Raw genomic sequence first — 20,440 nt, forward strand, 5'->3', positions numbered from 1 at the left:
TGTGTGTGTGTGTGTGTGTGTGTGTGTGTATGTGTGTGTGTGTGTGTAGTATATTTTCGTGTGTATGTGTGTAGTATCTTATGTAGATTCATAAATGGAGGCCAGGGACTGACACTGGGATGTGTTTCTCAATGACTTCTTAATTTTTTAGACAGTGTCATTCAATTAAACCTAAGTCTCCTTATCTCAAAGTGCTGGACAGTTCTGGAATCCGAATACCTATCTTAGTCTCTTAGAGCAGCGTTGCTGACATTCTGTCATGCTTGTCTTTTTTACACAGTATTGATTTGAACTCAGGTTCTCATGCTTATAATTTAAATATTGAAGTATTCCCAAGCTCCATCACATTATCTATTTTAAGCACAGACCGAGTTGAAAACCTGTATCAGTGTCTTTTTGTTTTATATTATTATTTTCAAATATTCGTAACAACTAAGACATGTTACACTCATTCTAAGGATTTTGTGTTTATGTTTTGAAGTGTTAAAGATCAGACTCAATGCATTGCACATGCTAAAAAAAATATTCTATCACTGAACTAAATACTCCTGTCCATTAAGCTTCTTTACAATAAAATGTTGGGGATCTAGCTCCAAGTGCCACATGCTTCTGCACAATGTAAGGATCTGAGTGTGAATCTCCAGAAACCACAGAAAACCCAAGCATGCTAGTTCAGGCCAGCGGGCTCAGCACTCCTATAGTGTGCTATAAGATAAAGACAAGAAGGTCCACAGATGCTGATGAGACACTTAGTCTTTCTAACACACAACAAATGGAACATACCTCAACCTTAAATACAGAGCAAGTAAACATGCACATTGGGCAGACTCTGACTTCCTGTTGCATGGTCATGCTCTCTCTCTCTCTCTCAATCTCTCTCTCTCTCACACACACACACACACACACACACACACATACACACACACACACACACACACAAAAACACACACACATGCATGCACACGCACACACTTAAAAATATGGTGAGAATAATATAACCCAGACAGTAACATAGTTACCTTGTATATTCAGTCTTCTAAAACTTTCAGAAAAAATTAAGCCAATGCAATGAAATTTCTTGAAACACATTTTGGTTTTTGACATATAATTAATGATAATTTACCATGTTTTGGACATAAGGATGACTCAGTCATTAAAAGCACTGGTTGCTCTTTTCAGAGGACCTGTACTTGATTTCTAGTACCCACACATATGGCAGTTCACAATAATCTGTAACTCCAATTCTTGGGGATCTCATATCCTCTACTAGTCTTCACAGGCAACCATCACATACATGGAAAACTGCCATGCATGCAGAAAAAAATATCTGTAGACTCAAAATTAAAATAATCTCTTCTTTATTTAAAAAAAGACATTTTACACTTGTGTTTTGTTTTAAATAGATTTAAATTCCACAAATTCAAGAACAGACATTTCTTTGAATTATCTTTTTTTATTTTATTGGATACTTTATTTATTTACATTTCAAATGTCATCCCTTTTCCTGGTTTCCCATCCCGAAACACCCTATCCCATCCTAACTCCCCCTACTTCTATGAGGGTGCTCACCCAACTACCCACCCACTCCTGCCTCCCAGCCCTGGCATTCCCCTATACTGGGGCATCAAGCCTTCCCAGGACCAAAGGTCTCTCCTCTCATTGATGTCCAACAAGGCCATTCTCTGCCCTTCTTGAGCCATGGGTCCCTCCATGTGTACTCTTTGGTTGGTGGTTTACTCCCTGGGAGCTCTGGAGGTTGGGGGGACATGTCTGGTTGGTTAATATTATTGTTCTTTCTATGGGTTGCAAACCTCTTCATCTCTTTAAGTCCTTTCTCTTACTTCTCCACTGGGGATGTGGTGCTCAGTACAATGGCTAGCTGCAAGCATCTGCCTCTGTATTTGCCAGGCTCTGGCAGAGCCTCTCAGGAGACAGCTATATCAGGCTCCTGTCAGCAAACACTTCTTGGCATCTGCAATAATGTCTGGATGACCTTTCCTTTAGTCTCTGCTCCTCCAAAATTTGTCTGTGTATTTCTTCCTGTGAGTATGTTGTTCCCCCTTCTAAGAAGGACCAAAGCTTCCACACTTTGGTCTTAGTTCTTGAGCTTCATGTGGTTTGTGAATTGCATCTTGGATATTCCAAGCTTTTGGGCTAATATCCACTTATCAATGAGTACATACCATGTGTGTCCTTTTGTGACTAGGTTACCACACTCAGGATGATATTTTCTAATTCCATCCACTTGCCTAAGAATTTCATGAATTCATTGTTTTTAATAGCTGAGTACTCCATTTAATAGCTACTCCATTGTGTAGTCAAAACTTTCACCCTCTTCCATTCTGCCTTCTGACAGCTCCTCATCCCATTCCTCCTCCCCTGTATGTAAGAGGATGTCCCCACCCCACACCTCCACACTCCATCAGGCCTCCCTACTCCATGGAGTCTCAAGTCTCTCCAGGATTAGGTGCCTCTTCTCTCACTGAAACGAGATCAGGCAGTCCTCTGCTGTGGATGTGTCCAGGGCCTCTGACCAGCTCATGTACACTGCCTGGTAGAAGGCTCAGATTCTGAGAGCTCTTTGGGATACAGATTAGTTAAGACTGCTGGTCTTCCTATGGGGTCATCCTCCTTCTCAACTTCTTCCAGCCTTTCCCTAATTCAACCACAGGGGTCCCCAACTTCAGTCATTGGTTGTATGTAAATATCTACTTCTGTCTCAGTCAGCTGTTTGTTGGCCCTCTCAGATGGCATCTATGCTAAGTTCCTGTCTGTAAGCACACCATAGCATCAGTAATAGTGTCAGGCCTTGCAGTCTCTCCTTGAGATGGAGTCCAATTTGGTTTGGTCACTGGACATCCTTTTCCTCAGACTCTTCTTCAATATTGTCTCTGCAGTTCTCTTATACTGGGACAATTCCATGTTAGAGTTTTGGACTGTGGGATGGTAACCCTATCTCCCCACTTCATGCCCTGTGTTTCTACTAGAAGTAGACTCTACAAATTTCCTCTCCCCACTGTTGAGCATTTCAAGTAAGGTTTCTCCCTTTGAATCCTGAGAGTCTCTCACATCTCAGGTCTCTGGTATATTCTAGAGGATCCCCTCTCCCTCCCAGCCCCTGAGGTTGCATATTTCCATTGACTCAGCTGGCCTTGAGGGCTTCATTCCTGTTTCTGTTTTGTTTTTCTACTTACTGACAGCCAGTTAGTGCAGCATCATTTATTGAAAATGCTTTCCTTTTTCCATTGTATATTTTTGGCTTCTTTGTCAAAGATCAAGTGTCCATAAATATGTGGTTTTATTTCTGGGTCTTCAATTCTATTCCATTGACCGTCTTGTCTACCTGTGTAGCAAAGCCATGCAGGGTTTTTGTTTATTTTTTAATCACTATTGCTCTGTAGTATAGCTTGAAGTCAGGGATGGTGATTTTATTGTAAAGAATTGTGTTTGCTATTCTGTGTTTTTTATTAAATGAGAATTACTCTTTCCATGTCTTTGAATTATTTTGTTGGAATTTTGATAGGGATTACATTGAATCTGTAGGTGCTTTTGGTAGGATAGCCATTTTTCCTATGCTATTCCTGCAATACAATAGTATGGGATACTTCTCCTTTTAACTAGGTCTTCTTCAATTTCTTTCTTGAGAGACATAAAGTTTTTGTCATATAAATTTTTCACTTGTTTGTATAGAGTTACTCCAAGATATTTTATATTGTTTGTGACTATTGTCAATGGTGTTGTTTCTGTATTTTCTTTCTCAGCCCTTTTATCATTTGTATAAAAGAAGGCTACTGATGTCTTTGATTTAATTTTATATCCATCTACTTTGCTGAAGTTGTTTATCAGCTGTAGGATTTCTCTGGAAGAATTTTTGGAGTTGCTTATGTATATTGTCATATCATCTGCAAATTGATATCTTCACTTCTTCTTTGATAATTTGTATCTTGGCTTTGTAACTTCATTTCCTTTTGTGGTCTTATTGCTCTAGGTAGAAATTGGAAATTATAATTGTGTAGATATGAGGAGAGTGGGATCCTTGTCTTGTCTCTGAGTTTAGTGGGATGGCTTCTAGTATTTCTCCATTTATTTGATATTGACTATTGGTTTGCAATATATGGCTTTTATTATGTTTAGGCCCTTGAATGCATGATCTCTCCAAACTTTTTGAAACAGGGTAGTTTTGTATTTTGTCAATTGCTTTTTCAGTATCTAGTGAGGTGATCATGTAATATTTTTTTCTTTTAGTTTGTTTATATAGTGTATTACATTAATGGATTTTCATATATTGAGCCAAACTCTAATCCCTGGGCTGAAGCCTAATTAATTATAGTGAATGATAATTTTTATGTATTCTTGGAATCTGCTTGCTAGAATTTTATTGAGTATTTTTCTTTGATATGCATAAATAAAATGGTTCTCTTTTTTGTTGGGTCTTGTGCGGTTTAGGTATCAGAGTAACTGTGGCTTTATAAAATGAATTAGGTAATGTTCCTTTTGTCTTTATTTTTGTGGAACAGCTTGAGGAGTATTGGTATTAGCTCTTCTTTTAAGATCTGGTAGAATTCTACACCAAAGCTGTCTTGCCCTGGGCTTTATTTATTTATTTATTTATTTATTTATTTATTTATTGGTTGGGAGATTTTTTAATAGCTTCTATTTCCTTAGGAGATATGGGCTTGGTTAGATAGTTTACCTGGTCTTGATTTAACTTTGGTATTTGGCATCTGTCTAGAAAATTACTCATTTCATCTAGAATTTTCATGATTTTTTTTTTTTTTTGAGTATAGGCTTCTTTTAGGTACAATCTAACTTTTTTTTTGAATTTCCTCCATTTCTATTTTTAAGTCTCCCTTTCATTTCTGATTTTCTTAATTTGGATACTGTCTCTATGACCTCTAGATAAGTTAACTAGGGGGTTATCTATCTTGTTGATTTTCTTAAAGGACTGGCTTTTGGTTTTGTTGATTCTTTGTCTCCTTCTCTTTGTTTCTATTTGGTTGATTTCAACACTGACTTGGACAATTTTCAGCTGTCTACTCCTCTTGAGTGAGTTTGCTTCCTTTTGTTCTAGAGCTTTCAGGTGTGCTTTTAAGTGTAGGATATCTCCAATTTCTTTATGAAGGCACTTAATGCTATGGATTTTCCTCTTAGCACTGCTTTCATTTTGTCCCATAAGTATGAGTATGCTGTGTCATCATTTTCGTTGGATTCCAGTAAGTCTTAAATTTCTTTATTTCTTCCCTGACCAAGTTATCATTGAGTAATGAGTTTTCAGTTTCCTGGGTACGTGGATTTTCTGTTGATTTTGTTATTACTGAAATCCAGCCTTAGTTTGTGGTGATCTGATAGAATGCATGGGATTATTTCAACCTTCCTGCATCTGTTGAGGCTTGTTTTGTGACTGATTATATGATCAGTTTTGGGGAAGGTACCATGAGGTGCTGAGAATCATCATCTCTTTTGTTTTATGGTGAAAGGAAGAACAGCCATTTTATTTACCCTATTTACCTCAAATCTGGAAGCCATGATCGGGAACGTATTTTCAGTCTTAGCAGCCACTTGTGAGTAGTGAAGTTTCCTCATAGGATTGTATTAAAATGAGAGTGTATTATATTTGTATAATACTAACTGTTATCTTCTTGTTCTCTTTTCAGAGAGGCTGCACATATCAACATTTAATAGTAGTTTTTATACAAGAGGAAAAATCCAAATGTTAAAATGTCTTGTTTCTTAAATATTTGACCACTGCTAAAAGTCTACAGAGTCTAGGTTCAGTATTTCACACTTTAAAATGAGACTCATTTTATCACAAAAGCTTTTAATCTTTATATATTGCATGACATCCTGGAATTTATTAAACAGCTGAATTTCATAACAAGGACAAGACATTTATTTCTTCAAAGACTCTGATCAAATTCTGTAATCTATTTCCATCTTACATTGTACTTGTTAAATTATATGCAAAACATTTATAAATGCCATTTTGCCTTCCTAGTAATTAAGGAGTTCAAAAGCTCCCTTGGTAATATGTTGCTTTGAAATTATATTTATTTGGAACTGCCCCTAGAATTTGTTCTATCAAATATTTTGGAGGTTAGAGCAAGACATCAATCATGAGCAGGTGTAGAAAAGAGTTTTTGATGTATAAAAGCATCCATTTTAAACACATCGTTTACAGTTTTAACACATCTGATGCTGTGAATTCCCATAAAACAGAGAAGCCAGCCTTTTTGCCTACTTGGGGAATGCAAACTATGAGTCTTACCACATATTGGAGTCCTTCCTATGCGATCTGACATTTTCTCTCTCCTGTTTCACGTTTCAGTGCTGATCCTCCTAATTGTTACCATGAGACGACGAAAAAAAGAGCCTCTCATTTTTGATGAGGAGAGGGATATTAGAGAAAACATAGTCAGATATGACGATGAAGGCGGAGGAGAAGAAGACACAGAAGCCTTTGACATGGCTGCACTGAGAAACCTCAATGTCATTAGAGACAGCAAAACTCGGAGAGATGTGACTCCTGAAATTCAGTTCTTGAGTCGACCGACTTTTAAAAACATCCCAGATAATGTCATTTTTAGGGAATTTATTTGGGAAAGACTGAAAGAAGCTGATGTGGATCCAGGGGCTCCGCCATATGACTCTCTTCAGACTTATGCATTTGAAGGAAATGGCTCAGTAGCTGAATCTCTCAGTTCTTTAGATTCCATCAGCTCAAACTCAGATCAGAATTATGACTACCTTAGTGACTGGGGTCCCCGTTTTAAACGACTGGCTGAAATGTATGGAAATGGCCAAGAGAGTTTGTACTCATAGCCATGGACTCTTAGTTTGAAATGTACTGAAGAAAAAGCAGCAGAAAAAGAAAATTCAAAAGGGAAAGAAAAGTGGAAAATACTACATACAGTAAACAGCAATTCCACTTGTGGGACAAAAGGAGGTTGTAAATATGTCTCCATTTTTAACTGTTAAGTCTTCTGCCCTGGTGAAACATTCACTAGGTTATCCAAGGGATTTCACTGACCACAGACTCTAAGCATTTGTAGTTATGTTTTTTGGTGGTTTGTTTTGTTTTTCTGTTTGTGGTTACATAAAATATATAGTGGTTTGTGAATAGATAGCAACTCTCATATACCTGCAAAGCTACCTTACCTGCCTGATAAAGTAATATCCTGTGTTGTCAGGGAGCCAAAGGCACCTGGCTCTAACTTTCATGGTACTCTCTGTAAGAAGAATAGTGCCTGGTACACCATTCACAAAATCCTAGAACTTCTTGCCTATCCAAACCTGGAAGAATTCATCTCGACTAAAGCTTTTAAGATTGCTATAAAAGGTAGAGCTCAACAGAATTTTATCACTGTTGGTGCACAAAAATATTTTATTTTATTTATCAGCATATAAAATTCTTGTAATAACTTCCCTAAGTAAAAAGATGGAATAAAACCCAATAATTTAACACAACATAAGTCATTGGTTTGCCAATAAATTATATGCAGTGTTCCAAGTAAGAAAAAATGTAAATAATTCTCCAAGTTTGAAGTAGTTTTGAAACTCTCATGTATGAAACATTTAAACCAGTAGTTGCTGTCTATTTGTTAATTTTCATTGGCTCTTCTGATTTGTACAGAAGAATATACTTTTATTTAAGACATAGTGTTGTGTTTATTTTGGAGCTCTAGTCTCCACTCTGTTCAGGTTTATCTTACTGCCTCATGGTGTTAGGCTCATATGCACGAGCTGGCTTTTCTGCAGCATGAACTACAGGAAGGACATGAAGCATGAAAATGGAGTGACACAGCACAGCAGTAGAGCATCATTTCTACACACATCTCAAAGAAAAGCATGGCTCTAAGGACAGTCATATTGTCCTTCTAAGCCACTAGAGTGCACAAAATTGTGGGAACAAAGTATTTGAATTTCAGTAAGTCTTGGGGAATATTAAGGCTTTTCTTTGACTTAGAAATGAATTTCCAAAAATCAAGAGTTCTATATGCTACAAAGACTTTCAAGGGCCTTGCTCAGCCTTCTTTGCTGTAAACACGTTGAGTGAGAAACTGAAATTTCAGTATATTTTACAAAATATGATGTCATACATTTCAACTCATGGTGTCATGCAAGCATTGAATGATGTGTAAGTTCTCTAGTTGTTTAGAAGTGCCAAATTGAATAGAGCAATTTCAAGTAGTCATATGTGTTTAAGGTTGAGATGAATGTCTCAGAATCCGATGACTTTTTAAAACAAAATGATATTTGTACTTATTTTTCCTAGATTAATGCTAGTTTATTGTGTACATAATCAAATAATAATGAATTTATTTTTCTTTACTTTTTTGTTTCAAGATTAATTATTTAGTTCTGAGAAAACATATACATTGTGAGTACTGTGTATGAATTGTTTTGTAAAAGTCATCCTTTGGAGAAGCAGAGATGAGAACTAAAATATTCTGTTGGTTAAGTGAGAAGAAGCTATGTAGGATGCTGTAACTTGTAGTCCACAATTAAAAATGGGGAATGTGAAAGTGGCCTTCAGCTGCATAATATCAATAATTCAATAAATTTGTTAATCTATATACAGTCCTTAAATGGAAAAAGTTATTTAGATATTGTTCCATGACTAGATAGTTGCTACATTTCTTGCTGTATTCAGAGTCTTATGTATAAAGTTTTACAACAGAGTAAAATATCCTGTTTATAACTCTTAGAAAGAAAAACAAATTCTTCAAATTAAACCAAACATCATATCTTTCTATTTTAATAAAATAAGATTGTAGTGCAGGAATTATTTAGATGCTGAATCTGCAAAATGCTAAGAAAATAGTTTGTAACAAACCCCTGATATCTGGAAGAAAATGAAATATTTACTGCAGTGGATAGTGGTGTAAAACTTCTAATTTTCTTTTATGTGTATATATATGAAAATGTTTGGTAATATATATATACATATATATGTATATATATATTACCAAATGATGCTGTGGTTGAGTTTTACTAAAGGACCCTCTGGTTGTGAAACAGATTTTATCACTTTGACATGTGAATGGATTTACCTTTTGCTAGTGGTAGCTCAAGAAAAGAATGGTTTACTTTAACTACTGGTTTGAAATTCTTTGCGTCTATCACAATATTAATTAGGTTCTATTGTAGTTTATGAAATTGCTGAAAATAGATGGACATATGTCCTTACTATCAGTAGAATTTATATGACACACTCAAATTTAACAGCAATGAGGGTAAGAGTGTTATTATTTATTATTTTAGCTTGCGTTTATGTTCTAAAATCTAATGCTGTTTGTCATAATAATACATTAGAGCTAAAAGATTTCATCAGTTGACTAAAAAGATGAATTATTACACAAATTTAGGGATTTACCAAAGTGTGTTTAAATACATATATTTATTATTTAGTGATTTAAATTTATCATTGTACTTTAAACAGCCAGATGTATCTCAAGAACCAGTATGTACCTTATTCTTGAAATTTATTTGCATTAGTATAATTTTCCTGCATTTGATATGCATAGAAGACTTAGGCAATTTAGACAGTGGCATATTGTCTGCTAAAAAGATTTTATTAGCTGTCTACTTATTTTACTCATTTTTCCTTTTTATTTTTGAATCCTAGTCCTATCTACATCCCAGAGTTGCCATATACTCATGGTAACTCTCTTTTTTCAATCTCTTTTACCTGAGTTAAAGTTTTACATGAAAATATTAGACTTGTATACCCCAAACTAATTCATCACACAATAACTCATCACCATAGATAATTTTTGAATAATATTTAATAGTGATTTTAAAATATGTGCTAAATTCTATCCTTAATCACAGATGCACCACCATTGGAAGTAATTGTGGCACAGAGGGACTGCACACTTCGTTATAAGAGTCGATGTCTTAACAATTGTAGTTCAAAAGACTAGGAAGGTAGTCCATGTGTTTAAACATTTCTCATTTATACATAACAGCAATTCATGGTCTGCTGATTAACATTTTTAACAGTTGGATTTCTTTAAAATCTACTTCAAGTTTATTTATTATTATATGTGCCAAAAAATACACCAAATATCTCTTCTGAATTATAAATTTTGGATAATTTAAAATAATGATAAAAATATAAACTAAACCAGACAACAAGCCATTGTCAGCTACAAAACAAAATCAAGTACAAGTTCACAAAAAGAAAAAAATTGACAGGTGGAGCCAGTGACTAGATCGGTGTACTAGTAATCAATGTACTCAACCCTCTTCTTTAATAGAAGCAGCTACTGGGACAAATTGAAGTTGGGCCTGGATGCAAAGATGGCCAAGGTATACAATCACTATTTGATGGTATGGATCTGAGGGTTCAACATCCATAAATATTTTCAATTGCTCTAACTCTAAGCATGTTTAATCTACACTTTCCTCGGTAATGAGCAGGCATAGACAGGTGTTCTTCACAAACAGGAAAGGGGTACAGGTATGGGCAACATCTGTCACATGAACCACAAGCAGAAATAGAAATGCCAGTGCAGTGTTCAAATACTGACCTGGAAGAAACTGAAAATAAACTGTTCAATATATTGTAAGAGGAAAAGCAGTTTTGTTTTAACATTTTAAATTCTCTAAACACTAGCAAGTAATATTAATCATGTTTATAATTTTAACCTGTTATCTGTTGACTTACACAATATTTTAATTGCTTCAATTGTATTATTTAATCACTATTTAGATGTTTATTTACAGTTAATTTAATATAATTGTAGTTGATTAAATCTTCCTCTTAACTCAGGTCAGAGACAGCTAAAGGCAAGCAAAAGACATGATAATTAATACATGAGTTCATCTACTTTGTGTTACTCTGCATGTACTGTGATCTTAATAAGCAGTCTAAATTACTTTCAATAAATAATGTGCATATATACAAAGGTATATAAAATGTTGGCAGGAGAAATTAACACAGTCTTGTGTGGTGAGTAAATGTAATTGATCAAAATTGATACTCAGATTCCAGTGCCTTATATATAATAAAGATTAAGAAAGAATTTATATCCTGCACATTTTCAATATAGCTGGATTATTCTGCAGAGAATTTGAACAATATTTAAGACTGTGATTAGAGAAAAAACACAAAATTCCCAGTATAAATTTCTAGCAGAAATCAATGTATGTGATAGTTCCATACATTTAAACTGCAATGAGGACTTCTCCAGATTTGGTTTACCTGAAATATATACATGTGTAATAGTGGAAGCATTGAGAAGTTTATGTGAAGCAACTACAAACAAAGTAGTAGACAGGCATTTGGCTAAGGGAGTGCATTATTGATCTTGTCAAATTTAATTATACATTTTAAAAGTACAATTTATATTGAGAGAAAGAGCTTGATTGCTAAACGAAGAACACTTAGATGAACAATGTATAATTGTCATGTCTTGCTATATAAATATGATCTCATCTTTAACACAGGATCTGAAAAATGAATTAATTTTTGTGAAATGCTATCAGCTTTCTTGAATATCTGTCATCCAAGGTCAATGAACCTATCCAAGACACTCAGTGTAAGCATATATGTGTAAGGCATTCATGTGTACGGCATACACACAGCCTAATTCCTTATACTTTCATATCTTGATTATTAAAACAGAGTCATGGTCCATATTATTCATTTAAAAGCTCATGAGACTAAACCTAACAGGGTTAAATTTCCTAAATAGAATTCCAGTTTGTTCTGGGGCTCAGGCTCTAAGATCAACAATTGATAAATAGGACCTCATGAAACTGAAAAGCTTCTGTAAGGCAGAAGACACAGTTGATAGGACAAATCAACAGCCCACAGATTGGGAAAAAATCTTCACCAACTCCACATCCAATAGAGAGCTAATATCCAAAATATATAAAGAACGCAAGGAACTAAACTTAAAGAAACCAAATAACTCAATTTAAAAAAAATGGGTACAAACTAAACAGAGCATTCTCAAGTGAGGAATCCCAAATAGCTGAGAAGCACTTTAAGAAATGTTCAAAGACCTTTAGTCTTCAGGGAAATGCAAATCAAAACAACCCTGAAAGTCCATTACGTTTATTTTTAATGTATTGAATTCAGAAAAGTTCTGAATGCTAACGCAGGTCATTGGCATAATTAATAGAAATAGAGTCAAAATCCACTAGAGTCTATTGCAAACATCTGGTCGCAATAATATACAAAAGTTAAACTATCATTTTCCACAAGGAAACCAGCCAGGAACAATTTTTCTGCACTCATGTCATGACTAGGTAGAAGACTGATGCTTTTCAGTGTTTCCCTGTATCACTAAAGAACAAAACTATGGCAAAATATAAAGGAAGCAATAATACTCAGAAGTCAGTTTGTCTGTATGTACCCACAGCAGCAGGAAAAAAATGAGATTCTTAAAAATCTAGTTATTTTGCCATACATATACACACAAAACACACTCAAAACACATACACGTTACACTACACAAACACACACACTTATATATACACACATATGAACACATATAGACTCAAACGCCTTCAAATTTGCATATGTATACTTATATATTTAAAATTTTATGAAACACATATGATTTAAAATTTTGAGTTTATAAAGACACATTGCTATACATGGAGAATGTACAAGCATTAATCGAAGTTTGGGATAATGGGTACTTTTAAAAGTATCTTTTGATATTTATTTCCATTTTTAAATTAATTATATGCACCAGATCTAATATCTAGAACAATATGTGAAGAAATTTGAAAATGACCCCACATTTTGAAGCTTCTCATTATTTCAGAATTCTGAAAAATGGAATTATGAAAATGTAGAGGAATGAGCACTTCATATAGGTAACATATTATAGCATATCTTGAACTAAAATTATTACTGCATATTAATATGATTCTAGTGTAACTATCTTTAAAGTAATCAAAAGTGCTTGAGAGTCATTTATCTAAAAATGATATGATATATTACAGAAACCCTTAATCCACTGATAATAAACTCAATTCTGAACATCCAGTTATATTTGCCCTTGAAAGTGTGACTATAATACAAATATAGGATTTGAATGTGTGGCAGAGCCTCAAAGGATCCTTCGTGATCAAGTAAATACTACCTTGAAGTGAAATAAGTATGGGACATTTCATATGTAGATGCAGGCATCAATGTACAGTTACCACACCAGAGTGATATAGAAATGTGCATAAAGTATACAGTGAATAACGGAGTCATGAGTGAAATAGTATGTGGAGTGCTATAGGAACTCAGAGTGTTCAAAGCTTTGTTTTTGTTTCAGATCTGTGCTTTGTTACATTAAAATAATAACAGAAAATGTATACAAGTATGGTATGACCGTAATAATGTGGATGCTGGGATAGGTAGATTGAAATTGTGAGCCCTTCCTGGATTTATAGCAAGACCATAACTTTAAAAAAAAGCAAAGAGAAAAATAAGTGGAAAAAAATAGACAGAAAAAAATACTGTAGAAATAAATATTTCCCCAATTCAAATAGCAACTTCCTATCGTATACTCTAATTTACTCTGTCTCACTTGTTATAATGGGCATTATTGTTACTTTATTCTGATGTTTCTTTGTAAGCAATTGATTTTGTATGAAATTACAATAAATTTTTTCTATGTACATGCAATTTTAAGTTCCAGAAAAATCCTCATGAATTTGTGAAGTTATTTTCTTATAAACAGAATTTCCAGAGTCATGCACTATTTCTGCAGAACAGGTATCAATTTTTTAATGAAGAGAACTCCAAAGTCCAGAATTATAGTAATGTATCTCAGAAAACACCGGAAGCAGAGATGAAAAAGAAGTCATCGTCATTTATCCATCAACTTTTTTATCATCATTCACTTTCAAGGAAGGGTATTCTGTTTAGGTAGATAAAAAAGTACTTGAAATTTATTTTCAAATTATACCTTACAATTTGAGAAAGCTTCAGTTATTTCTAAGTCTATTGGATTTTTATCTTCTACTAAAATATCTTAATCATAAAAATGATAATAAATTTAATTTTAAAGTAGTGAGAAAATAGAATTATGATTTTGCAAAAAACTATCACATTATATTTATGTTGAGTTGATTTCCTAAAAGAACACAATGTCACTATAGAAAAGAAAAGTCACTTCTCTGCAGGTTCATATAATCTGACCCCATGTTTCAGAAGATTTATATATATATATATGTATATATATATATACATATATATATGTAACAAGACAAAATCTACAACAAAAAATCCAACAAACAAACAAAACCAAAAGCAAAGGAAAACAATTCCAGAGAAGACATTAGGAGGGTTAATCTAGATAGCTAAACTGTAAATAGACAAGACCTATGGGTGTCTGGATACCGGGGTCCAACCTATAATTGGAACTTTGTGAGAAGTCACAATGCCAGCATTAGAAGCAAGAGCCAAGGAGATACTAGAGTCAGGGAGATGCTAAAGTTAGGAAATGATAGTTAAGCCTCTAGTTCCAACATTCTTTTCACTTTAACTGAATTATCCTAAAAGATCAACAGACAAGATAAATTACCATGAAGAAAACGGTATGAAGGATTTCTTAGAACTGACGTTATAATTATTCTCTTGAACATAAAAACATAGTAAGCTAAATATTTTAAAATGATAAATAGTTTGAAGTGTGAAGAATAATAACCAATTTTAGTAGTGGGTTATCTTCATCAAAGAAACAAATAGCATAGCCTGAAATGAACTAACAGTTGCAACTATATATTGAAAGTAGATCCTATGAGATTTGAAAGTAGTAAGGATGTGGTGTAAAAGTAAAACCTTATTGGATAAGAAAGAGATAAGGTAGAGACAATGAGGCTTGCCCAAAATATACAAAAAGACATTGTAACAGCTGAGCCTGCTGGCTCACACTCTCATATAAAGACACTGTAACAGCAGAGCTTGCTGGCTCAAGGTCATTCATAAAGACAGTGTAACAGCAGGCCTTGTGACTCTGGAGACAGAGGCAGATGGTTTCTGTGACTTCAACCTGGCCTACATAATGGGTTCCATGGAAGCCCAGGATGTATCGTGAGATAGCCCTGTCTTAAAGAATATCATAACAAAACTTTTAATTGCCATGGTAATTTAATTAGATAAAAATACAATGAAAATAATATTTAGTTCATTTGACTACTGCAAGAAAGACAATTTATCTTAAAACAAGTTGGATGAAATTATCATTTTTAGTACCCTATAGAAAGAAAATTATTATCTAGAAGAACATGTGTAAGGAGAATAAAATAGGTTCTTCTAACAAGACCTTAGCCATGTTTTAATGTTTTTGATTTCCATCTGTAGACTCTCTAATTTGATCTAAGATCTCCTGTATATCTAATTTTATACAAGATCTATGCATAGTACAACAAGGTTTAACTTAGGCTTAATTGTTCATTCAGCAAATACTATTATCATATATAAAGCTTCAATTTTAGCTAAAATAAATTGTGTACATTTATCAAAACTTGTTCCGTACCTCAATTTCAATTTTAACTGAGCAAATACAGTTGAGCAAATTAATGTGACATAGTGAATTTTATGTTTTAAAATAACTTAAGAAAAATTTTTGAAAGTTTTATCTCAAGCAATGCTAAATATTGAGTATGTTCTTCTCCAATAACATCAGAAACCACACCCATCAAGTCTCATCAACATTACTGCATAAACATGCACTCCATTGTTGTACCATACTTGCATTTGAAAGATTTATTGTGATAGTGAGTAAAATACTCTGAATATTAGTGTCTGATTCAAAAGAGTCATGTTTGCTTGAATCTTTTTGCAGGTAATTTGACATAAATATCTCCAAATATATGTTTTTGGGCTTCTTGTTCCTGAGCTATCCCATGACTGTATGTGCTCTCCATTTTCATAATTATCAGTTACATCTAAATTGTTGAACTCAAAGGCACTATCAACGTGGTCTCTGAATATGCATTGAGGATATTTCCTTTTCAGGGTGATAATGAGATGAGAAGTGGGAGCACGAGAGGACCTCCCAGGAGGAACATTCTTGAGAAGGCATAAACTGTGGAAATTTCAATTCCAATTAGCAACAAATAAGCTGATAATCAATTTACTTAATGTGTCCTCAATTTGACCAATTTTAAAGGTAAAATATATACTTGTATACTTAAGATTATTACTCCAATTAGAGTAGGAAAGGGAAAGAAAGAGAAGAAGAGGTGGAGGGGCCTTGCTTTACCAATTCCTGTACTATTATTTTTAATTTCTTCCTTCACTGGTAAGCCTGTGGACCTATTTGAGGGTGACTCCACCACTGTAAAAAGCAAGTCTACAGAACTCTTTAGAGTTTCCACACCAGCTGGAAGCCTCACAAGAGCAGGTTATGTACGGAAAAGAGAACCTCGGTGGCAACAGGACAGGGAGTTTCAGTGCACTCATGTCTTCCTTGACCCTTTGTAGATTTGTCTGTCACAAAGCATTGAGGATTAATGACAGAGTTCCTATAACATTCTTCACATGTTTGTGCATTTCTTTGATGATGTCGGCATATATCTTAGGTATGAACATTCAATAGTATGAAGACATGAATGTTAAGCAAAGCAAGTTTCTTCTCACAGTTGAATAACCCAACCAATGGGAAGAGGATAAATGTACAACAAAGACATGTTCCTAAGGAAGTCTTTTATCCTTAAACCCTGATTGGTAAAATAATTTGGCAGATGTTTGTGGTTTTTAGGCTTAAAAGATTTATAAAATTATAGCTGGGTGTTCCAGTTCAGCTCACAGCTCTATACTGTATCTCTGATAGATCAGTCTTGGAGGCTGTGTTCAATAAACTAGCCCTCTTTCACTGAGGTTTAACAAGTATTAAACCTTTGAAACCATACTAAAATTATCATAATCATTAATCACACATCATTTGAAAGCAGTAACACATTTTTTCAAGTTACTATACCTGTCACTAAAGTCTTGAATGTATAGTATTAATAAGTCAAGAAAATGCTATGGTTTTTAGGCAATTTCTAAAGTTCATTTGTGAACTGATAACTTAGAGTTATTAAACTTAATGCATAACTGCATAAGCAAATCAAGAAATTAAAGAGAAGAATCTTCTGCCAATAATTTGGAGAAAAATAATATATTATGTCCACATGTTTTAGAATAGAAAGTGTGATTTAAATTTTACACCTGAATATTTCAGTCCTACTATTGAGTTCTGGAAATTGCTGAGCAAAACCATTCAGACACCTACCTCAGTGAAAGAGGGCTAGTTTATTGAACACAGCCTCCAAGACTGATCTATCAGAGATACAGTATAGAGCTGTGAGCTGAACTGCAACACCCAGCTACAATCTTATAAATCTTTTAAGCCTAATAAACACAAACATCTGCCAAGTTATTTTACCAATCAGGATTTAAGGATAAAATACTTCCTTAGGAACATGTCTTTGTTTTACATTTATCCTCTTCCCAATTGGTTGGGTTATTCAACTGTGAGAAGAAACTTGCTTTGTTTAACATTCATGTCTTAACTTGGCAACTAGATGTCAGAGTCTAGGAAGGTCTTGGGAACTTGACAGTTTATCAACCCCTACTCAAAACGAAAGTCTTATTCCAAATGGCTTTTTATATTGGTGCAGGTGTGTCTCTTATGTTGGGGCCTATCACAGGGGCAGCTTATGCACAGGTACAGATATGCTGCTGCCATGTGATTTCTTTGCATTCAGGCATATTTTAGCTAACTATTCAAAGTAGTTCTAACTGACATCTATTGTGATTAGTTTTGAAGAACACCAAAGCAAATAATATAACAGGGTAAACAGTTAACTTGGACATGAGAAAGTTTCCTACTAACAATCATTACTATAAAAGCAAATTACTATATAATAAATTTTTGAAAAGTGACAGGGCAGCTGGGATAGGATGCTTTCTACCTCAGTCTACACCTAGGAGGGAGAGCAGATCCACAGCCCTCTCTGCACCTTTCCCACAAGCAGAGAGCCTGTCTCCAGGGTGTGCTCTGAGCCCAGGACTCAGGAAGGAAGATTGATCCACAGCCCTCTGCACATAGGTCTTACGAGAGGAGAGCTGATCTCCCAGAAGTGCTGACCCAGGTTTAAAGATCCACAGAAGGAACAAGCTCCTGCCAGAGACAGCAAGAATATCTGACACCAGAGATCAACAGATGGCAAAAGGCAAACACAAGAAAATTACCAACAGAAACCAATACTATTTGGCATAATCAGAACCTAGTAACCCCACCACAGCAAGTCCTGGATACTCCCAAACACCAGAAAAGCAAGATTTGGAACTATACTCATATCTCATGATGGTGATAGAGGAATTTAAGAAGGACATGCATAACTCCCTTAAAGAAATACAGGAGATCACAGGTAAACAGGTAGAAGCCCTTAAAAAGAAAACATGAAAATCCTTTAAAGAATTACAGGAGAACATGAGTAAAAAATAGAAGCCCTTAAAGAGGAAACACAAAAATCCCTTGAAGAATTATAGGAAAGCACAACCAAACAGGTGAAGGAATTAAACAAAACCATACAGGACCTAAAAATGGAAATAGAAACAATTAAGATCACCAACAGAATACAAGATATAGAAGAGAGAATCTCAGGTGAAGAAGATACCATAGAAAACATTGACACAACAGTCAAAGAAAACACAAAATGCAAAAAGTTCCTAACCCAAAACATCCAGGAAATCCAGGACACAATGAGAAGACCAAACCTAAAGATAATAGGTGTTGTGATCATAAAAACAGAAAGAGTTATAAGAATATGTTTTGGTGAGGAATTGGGGAAGGGTGTGCATCGGCGGGCCCATGGTGGGGCATCTTTTCCCCCTGAGGGACCAGACACACACCAATATAGTATAGAATAGAATTTATTTAGGACATGAGGAAAGGAGTTAAGAGGGTATTAGAGGCAGAGAAAGGCAGAGAGAAGGAGAGAGTAAAGAAGTAGGGGCCGGGCCATGACCATGTGGAGAGAGGGGGGAAGGGAATGGGAACAGGGGAGAACAAAGGGGCAAAAAGCAAGGGAGAGAAGCAGGAGTAAGGGAGAGAGGAGGGGGCAAGCAACCCCTTTCATAGGACCAAGCCTACCTGTCCATTGCCAGGTAACCATGGGGAAGAGCATACCTGGCTGCTGCCAGGTATCTGTGGGGGTGAAGTTCATACAGAAGGCTAACATCCCCTCATTTTAGTTTAGTTAAGAAAGAAATAATTAGAAAGAGGTGATGGCAAAGCAAGAATAAGGTCGTCATGATATCTGGCTGCTTCATGCTGACATTGGAGAGACGTATCTCTGGGGATCCTAGAGGAATGGGTATGGGGGATATTTGTCCAGTCTTAGGAGAGTTGGCTGCTTCTTTGCTGTCCAGGGCCTGTGGTGCCATCTGAAGATAGGTCAGAAGGAGCAGGTCCAGTAAGAAACGTCGGTGTCTGAGAGGAGATGGAGCCTCTGGAGGTTGCTTCTCTGGAGCTGTCCTGGATGTAATTAAGTGACTGGACTCGACAAGATGTTTAAACACATAATTATAGGTAGAGAATAAGGTTAAGTAGACGTGGGAGAAAGAAAATTTTTATCTTAAGGTGTACATTTGAAACCCAGAGGAATCCCTCCCGTTGGAACAGGTAGTAAGTGGGAACTTTGGGCATATGTACTTATCTGGATGGAGTCTATTTTGTCCATGAGAGGTAGGTCTGAGTAGATTTTCTGTAGCTTATAAACTTATAAAAGAGATAACGTAAATTAGCAACATGGGCAGTCTTTAAGATGAGACTTTTCTGGAGCAGAAGGAACAAGATTAAAATTTGGATCATATAGTGGAATGTTTTATTAGAGTCAAGCAAATCTATAGGAACTCAGATAATGTTAGGACAGTGGCACAGCAAGAAGAGGAAATATGATGCATTTAATTAATGGAAACATAGTTTAGGTAAGGAGATAACAGATTATATCTGTAAGAGCTTTCTATTAGCTGTCAATGTAATCAGAAGTCTGAGAAATAAATAAAAATCTAGCAGTTATATACTAGTTATATATTATTTTAAAGAAATGACAGAGTCCACTAGCCAACAGTTCTCTGTGGTCTCTATGGTTTCAATGGCAACTTGGATTGTTGGTCTGGCTTCTAAGTGCAGAAGACGCAGGGCTTTTTCTCTGTGGAATGGATACATTTGACATGAGAAATGGCTTACCTTTATTTTAACCAAGTCATTTGACTCAAGAGTATCCAGTTTGTCCACTGCGTATTTCAGAAATTATCATATCACAATCCATGAGGCATCCTGTAGCTGTGTCCGCATCTTCTGGGACCTTGTGGGAGAAACGTTAGAGGCTTTGGGAATTCTGACTCATAAACTTATTAGTTAACAAACTTCTGACAAGATTGAGTGCTATATAGATTGATTATAACTAAATAGAATTTAATAGCAGTAGT

At 35.1% G+C, this 20,440-nt stretch overlaps 1 protein-coding gene across 6 annotated transcripts in view; it reads left to right on the forward strand.

Annotated features, from left to right (window-relative positions):
• Positions 1-10,612, forward strand: part of Cdh7 (cadherin 7) — a 146,453-nt gene extending 135,841 nt beyond the window's left edge. For all 6 annotated transcript variants that reach the window (XM_031379948.1, XM_031379928.1, XM_031379939.1 and 3 more), the window contains one exon: positions 6,326-10,612. In XM_031379948.1, coding sequence (XP_031235808.1) covers positions 6,326-6,819 — 494 coding nt within the window. In that variant the 3' untranslated portion in view covers positions 6,820-10,612. The remainder of the gene's footprint in view (positions 1-6,325) is intronic.
• Positions 10,613-20,440: the final 9,828 nt, after the last annotated feature.

The sequence above is a fragment of the Mastomys coucha genome, unplaced genomic scaffold, assembly GCF_008632895.1.
Source record: "Mastomys coucha isolate ucsf_1 unplaced genomic scaffold, UCSF_Mcou_1 pScaffold1, whole genome shotgun sequence".
Classification (NCBI taxonomy): domain Eukaryota; kingdom Metazoa; phylum Chordata; class Mammalia; order Rodentia; family Muridae; genus Mastomys; species Mastomys coucha.